General features: G+C 47.6%; 1 protein-coding gene across 1 annotated transcript in view; it reads left to right on the plus strand.

Annotated features, from left to right (window-relative positions):
• Nucleotides 1–3,187: 3,187 nt before the first annotated feature.
• ctnnd2b (catenin (cadherin-associated protein), delta 2b) overlaps nt 3,188–7,189 on the plus strand; it is a gene marked incomplete at both ends in the record, with an annotated part of 70,457 nt that continues 66,455 nt past the window's right edge. Inside the window, one exon of the mRNA XM_084458328.1 lies at nt 3,188–3,319. Within this exon, the coding sequence (XP_084314454.1) occupies nt 3,188–3,319 (132 nt within the window). The remainder of the gene's footprint in view (nt 3,320–7,189) is intronic.

Raw genomic sequence — 7,189 nt, forward strand, 5'->3', positions numbered from 1 at the left:
AGCACATTGTGGCTTAAAAGTGTGAAGTCAGCTCTGTATTCAGAAGGTTCTGCTGGTGGAAAGTGTCTAGATGGACCCACAGATGACTGAGTAAACAGTGAAGCCAGTTCTAATCACACAACAGGGGACTCTTCAGCAAATACGATAAAGCAAACGCTTAGACCCAGAATTGGATGGAGTTTGCAGCACACACCGTTAGCCTGAGATAGCTGCTACTAATTTACTGCTAGGCTGTGCATCTAGCTGCTGTACATCTCTCAGTCTTTGACTTTAGAGAATATCAGACATCTTATATTTGAGACATTTAGCAGTCACTTTTATCCAAAGCAACTTACAATATTAAGTACATGGTCAGTAAAGCCTTCTGTAAGAACTGACATCAGCAGTCACAATGCTAGATCACACACACACACACACACACACACACACACACACACACACACACACACACACGATGTGAGGGTTAGGGGTTGGCCCAGTGGCTATTGTGATTGGCGCATTGTGATTGGCCAATAGGCATTGAGTGAGTTTCTTGTCTTTGAAATTGAGAGTTTAACATGTTTTTTGAATGATTTTTCACGGTGCCCACCCGCATCCATTGTATGACCAAAACGGTGGTAGAGCAATTATCAGACTTTCTCAAAAGTGCTAGTTTTGTCAACGTTTTGATCTGAACCATTGTATATGATCATAAGTAACCTTAAAACAGGGCTAAACATGATTTTTCCCTTTACTACTCCTTTAAGCTGACCTATCGGATACCGGTGTCTCATCCAGGAGATAATGTGTCTCGCTTGCTTAAGATGGCAAAGAGATGATGCTTCTTCTTGGGGTTTCATCTGGGCTTTCTATCAATATGGCAGATGAATATCCCATCCTGACGATCACTCCTAATCCTGCCTCATCTCGCTGCCGCTGGCCTGTTATGTCTCCAGCCCCAGATGTAACTGTTGTTGTTGTTGTTGTTGTTGTTGTTGTTGGCAAAGCTGAAATCAGCATCACTGGTCACAGCCTGCCAATCTGACCTGATTTGACCTATATATTGATGTAGCCCGCATCCTAATTGAATCGTTTTGCTGTTAAGAAGGGTTATGTTCACATATTGACTCATCACACACCCCTAATCCATTTCCATACGCGTCCCTTCCTAAGCACAGTTGGCAAAATGGAAAACAAATTCCGTTCCTCTTTCCTGAAAAGCGAATCAAAGTGAATCCCTGCTTTGGCCAGCCTGTCGGGCCTATGGACGTGTCATTTCCTGTAGCCAGCAGGAAGCAGGAAGTGAGCTGAGGCAGAGGTGGAGCCCTGTGTTAGGTAAGGTTAGGTAGGTAACGGCAGATAGGGCGACGCCCGGGGTAAGGGAACGGTCACGAGAGCTGACATGGTGTCAGATAAGAAGCACGCTGTGTTTAGAACTCACAAGACCGGAAGAGAAGAGAGCAGGTACTAAACTAGGTCAAGAGAGAGAGGGAGGGAGAGAGGGAGGGAGGGAGGGAGGGAGGGAGAGAGGGAGAGAGGGTGGGAGGGAGAGAGGGAGGGAGAGAGAGGGAGAGGGAGAGGGAGAGGGAGAGGGAGAGAGAGAGGGAGGGAGAGGGAGAGAGAGGGAGGTAGAGAGGGAGGGAGAAACACTGCTGTGGAAGGAGAGAGAGAGAGAAAGAAGGATGGATGGAGTGAGAGAGAGAAAGAAGAATGGATGGAGTGAGAGAGAGAGAGAAAGAAGGATGGATGGAGTGAGAGAGATGGACGGAGTGAGAGAGAGAGAGCGAGAGAGAGACAAAGAAGGATGGATGGAGTGAGAGAGAGGTGGACGGAGTGAGAGAGCGCAGAAGAGAAGAGTGTGAAAGAGAAGAGAGTGTGAAGAGAGAGAAGAACAGAGCGACAGCATAGAGAGAGGGTGTAGGGTGAGGGACAGAGGAGAGAGAGAGAGAGGGGGGGGGGGGAGACAAAGGAGGAGAGAACGATGGAGAGAGCTGAACTCGTCGTTTAAAATGGATGACAAGCAAAGGCAAGGCTGGGCAGCAGCCATGTTATAGCAGCCAGAGTGTCCAGGACCCCGTTGCCTGGCAGCATCCCAGAATAGTCTCCTCTGTTTCCAGGCTACGGCTGACTTTCGGCTACCTCCACTCTGGGAAATCTACTGTCACACACACACACACACACACAGGGAAGTGTGTGTGTGTGCACAGGATCAATTTTGACAAGCTTTCATTATCTTTTAGAGCTGTCTGACCTGTCACCAGCGTTATTTAGCTCAGACTACATTAGGATTATCGGGAGATTTAGGTCCCTTTTTCTTCTGTGATGTTACAACTATTCTTATGCACTTACAGGACGCACACACACACACACACACACACACACACACACACACACACACACACACACACACACACACACACACACCGAGTGACATCACCTGGTCCATGATATCAGATTATTGTGGGGCTGATAACAGTGGAAAGTTAGCATCTCCACGGTGATCTCACTGTGTTTCTACTGGTCATTTGAATGCCTCTACCCCAATCTAAATATTGGGGGGGGGGGGGGGGGGCAATTTTAATGATCTCAAATATTGAGAGGGACATGTCCTCTCCTGACCCCCCCAGGATCCCCGCCCCTGCATGGGCTACACACCTGGTGTGGGTGTTCAGTGTGTGTTGAGAGTTAAGTGTGCGTTGAGTGTTCGGTGTGTGTTGACTGTTGAGTGTGTGTTGAGTGTTCGGTGTGCGTTGAGTGTTCAGTGTGTGTGTGTGTGTGTTTTGAGTGTTCTGTGTGTTGAGTGTTCAGTGTGTGTTGAGTGTTACTGTAAGTGTGTGTGTGCATGTGTGTGTGCATTTAGCGTTCAGTGTGTGCTGAGTGTTAAGTGTGTGTTGAGTGTTACTGTAAGTGTGTGTGTGTGTGTGCATGTGTGTGTGTGTGCGTTGAGCGTTCAGTGTGTGTTAGGTGTTGAGTGTGCTGAGTGCTCGGTGTGTGCTGAGTGTTACTGTAAGTGTGTGTGTGCGTGTGTGTGTGTGTGTTGAGCGTTCAGTGTGTGTTAGGTGTTGAGTGTGCTGAGTGCTCGGTGTGTGCTGAGTGTTACTGTAAGTGTGTGTGTGCGTGTGTGTGTGTGTGTTGAGCGTTCAGTGTGTGCTGACCGTTAAGTGTGTTCTGAGTGTTCAGTGTGTGTTGTGCTGGTGTTCCAGGAGTGATGCCCGTGCCGGACCAGCAGGCCTGTGACAGTGACAACGCCACCATGCTCAGCCCAGTCCTCAACGCCTCCAACGGGGACGGCTCCGAGACCGAGACCACGTCCGCCATCCTGGCCTCCGTCAAGGAACAGGTGAGACACGCCCCCCTCCTCCTCCTCCACATCCTCTGTTCCTCTTCTCTCTCTCTCTCTCTCTCTCTCTCTCTCCCTCTCTCTCTCTCTCTCTCTCTCTCTCTCGTTCTCTCTCTCCCTCCCTCTCTCTCTCTCTCTCTCTCTAGGTCGTCCTCAGACAAACCCTCCATTTCCACTTCCAATCGTCCTGATCCTCCATACATCTGGTTAGCTTGCCGGAACTTTCCTCTCCTGCACAGTAGGGTAGTGTGTGACGCCCTGGTGACCGATGCCCGTGTGTCGGCTCCCACAGCACCAGCCTGCTGGCTGGAAGCCCCCGGTGTCTTATGGGACTTATGCTGGGCTCACGCTACAGGATATTTCAAATAAACTAACTAAAATAAAATAAACGATTTTGAAATCGGGTCGCATCGCGCACACAAGGAGAGTCTTAACAGATGTTCTTTTCTGGAATATCAATCATGCGCACACCACAAGATTTGAAAATAACAGCTCATCACACACTAAAGGATATTATGGTGCCTGAGGGAGCAACTCGGCAATGAGCCACTGCCTCGTTTGTAAAGTAGTCACGTAATAATCTAAATATCAAACATGTTTGATATTATCAGCCCCGATGGGTCTGCGAGCTGATGGGAGGTTTAAGATTGGATCTGTAAACCCCTCACATTACCAGATCATCTGGGCCCAACATCGGTACCGACCAACGTTCCAGACCAGATTTTTCACTTCACTGGTCAGGAGGGGAGAATCGGGGATAAATCAGCCCCAAAATCCTGTAGTGAGTCATTACTCCTTAAAGTGTTTGATTTACAGGATAGAGAACCAAACAAAAAATAATGAGTTTGAGTTAATTGTGGGAAAGTGTCAAGGGGTCAGGAATCAAACCTGTATGTGTGTGATAGCCAGAAGTGCTCAGTACTCCAGCAGCTACATGTGGGGATCAACCAGTGACCCACTGATCATGAGCCCTCAGACTGTCTGGTCAACATACTTCATCCTGATCTGTTTATCCAACCTTTACTTCATCTGCTAAGTGGACAGAGACTTAATGACACTTTGCAGTCAGGCCTGGATTACACTACTGCATTTGTCTGTGTTTTTGCCGAAAAATACCTGTTTGCACCTAATAATTACACTACCGTGGCTCGAACCCGGAGGCCTCAGGTTATGGGCGGAGCTACGTTTTGACCCTCGAAATCCGGAGCTGCGTTCTAGTGTAATAGGAAGATCCGGAGGCTTTTGAAATAACTATAGGAATAGGCCAACACTGTAACGCTGTGTTCACTTCACTTTGGAAAAATCAAACAGGTGATTTACGAGTATCTTAGTGGATAGCCTACTATAGTTAATATCAATTTGGAAACAAGAATCACAAGAGTCAAGCAAAAATCAGCACGCAGATAATAACATAGGATGAACTTAAACTGGATTCAATGTTTACAGGTTCCCCCCGAAAAAGTAGACATTTCAAATCATATCCCGAACAAGAGTAGACACTTCAAATAATAATATTCTCTCATTCAAATAAAAGCGACTGACAAAAAGTTAAAAACTCTTTATTGAGAACTTGCCGCTACACGCGTGGGTAGACTCCCCAGCTCAGTGCTCCTGACCAAAGAGCTCCTTCATCACACCTGTCTGAACTTCCCAGCTCTCCTGCCCTTTTCTTTATCAATAATATTCTCTATTCAATAATCAAATTCAGTCCAAATGCTCCAATATAGTCCTTACAATCAATCCATTTTAAGTCTTTCATCCATTCCCTCACATTATAGCTCTCATATTATGACGAGACTTGAATATGACGAGACGTAATGAATGGGTTTCTGTCAGCAATCCTGACATAAACCAACTACCTTTCCATGTCCTGCATGTCCAACTACCTGTCCATGTCCTGCATGTCCAACTACCTGTCCATGTCCTGCATGTTGTCACTCGGTAACATCACCATCAAGTTCTGGCCGCCTATAGGAATGTGAACAACATCAGAGTGTTTCAAATACCAAGGAGCACTCAGGAGTTGAAGCCAGAGTGACGGAGCTTCCCTTCCTTCGGCGTTTCCAAACCTGCTTCTCTTCCAGTGGCGGTCTTCCAACATGGCTGCCTTGTGACCTTGTGACCTGACCCTGTGGGAAGAATTTTTACAGCTCACTTATCTGGCCCCCGGGTGATTACTGTTTTTTTGCTTCCCTCTGGAATATGTAGAGAGTGGGTCGTATGCCCACCTCCCTTGTTCTCTGTAAAGCGCATTGTGTTGCCTCTGGGTATGAAATGCGCTATACAAATAAAGCTTTGATTGATTGATTGATTGACCTTGTGACCTTGTGACGTCGCTTAATACGCCTCTGTCTATACCTGTTTACGACAATGACCTGGTTGACCGTGAATGATGTGGCCTGATTGCTGCTGCTGCTCTCTGGCCTATTATCCATAGACGGTCTTGATGACTCTTCCTCTCATACGACGCTGTTGAACGGCCAGACAGGGACTCAGAAGGTTTAGCTGCTCTCTCTCTTGGGTAATGAAGTAAATGTGTCTGGACCCCGTGGGGAGCGGCTTGCCTAGACGGGAGGTAATTGACATCATTTATATTCCCTCAGTGTCGGGGACAAGAGGACGACTAAACATTGGCACTTCTAAACAGATTGAGAAGCCTCTTTAGAAGGGCTAACTGGATACATTGAATGCACCTTTAAAGGCCTAAGAGTCATCTCAGCCCTGAGAGAGAGGGAGGGTAAGACGACATGGGAATGGCAACGTTTAATAGACAGAGACAGCTAGAAGTGGCAGTTTAATATGAAGAGATAGTTTCTAAAAGTAGGAGTTGGGCCCCAGTTGAAGCCCAAATTACTCCCAATGAGCAGGTTAGCCTTACCTTGCATGGCAGCTGCCGCCATTGGTGTGTGAATGGGTGTGTGAATGGGTGAATGAGAGGCCATTGTAAAGCGCTTGGTATAAAAGCGCTAATTAAGTGCAGTACATTTACCATTACCATTTGCCAATATGGAGAGATGGCGTCTGAAGTGGGAGTTGAATAGGCATCAATAGAAGAAGAAGTAGACGCACATTGTGATATAGGAACGTGGGCCATACAGTGAGTCGTGCATGCAATGGGATATATAATGGCCCTGTGATCAGTGTGTGTGTGTGTGTGTGTGTGTGTGTGTGTGTGTGTGTGTGTGCGCGCGCACTTTCGTGTACAAGCAACAGCCTGAAGGTAGCATCAGGAACACACGCACAGGACAGAGAAGACTCCTCCCTCTGTTTCGCTAACGGTGGCGTTCAGCAATGCGTGCGTGTGCCCGTTCAAATCACTGCTCCTCCAGTATTCTAGCTGCAACAGAGCCCAGACCTCTTGTCGTTGGCTCTGCCCGCTGAGCATTGTGGGGGCTGTGAGGAGGAGCTGATGGTAGAGTGTGAGAGGCCACACCCCCGGCTGACGCCACAAACATCCTTCCTTGCTCTCTTCAGCGGAGGATCAGTGATTGGTTATGACAGGATGGGTCTGAGCTGTATCGCATTTCCTCTAACATGGTTTGGCGCTCACACCTCCAGCGCTCGGGATCATGTGGAAGTAGAGATCACCTCAGTGAGAAGGGAAGGGAAGGGAAGTCCTAACGTCAGCTCTCCACAGTCACATCTCCCAATAAGAATAGACATTAACGATAAAATGTATATTTGGTATATTCACCTCCGCCCCAGCGACAGCGCAGTGTTTTCGGTGTGTCAGTTGGTTTGTTCGTTATAAAAACTACGAGATACGATTTTCATGAAACCTCGTGGAGGGGTGTAGCACGGGCCAAATTACAACCCATTCAATTTTGGAGCAGAACCGAATCACGGTGCGGATCCACGAAGTAAAACTCA

Source organism: Borostomias antarcticus, assembly GCF_949987555.1.
Source record: "Borostomias antarcticus genome assembly, chromosome: 24".
Taxonomy (NCBI): Eukaryota; Metazoa; Chordata; class Actinopteri; order Stomiiformes; family Stomiidae; genus Borostomias; species Borostomias antarcticus.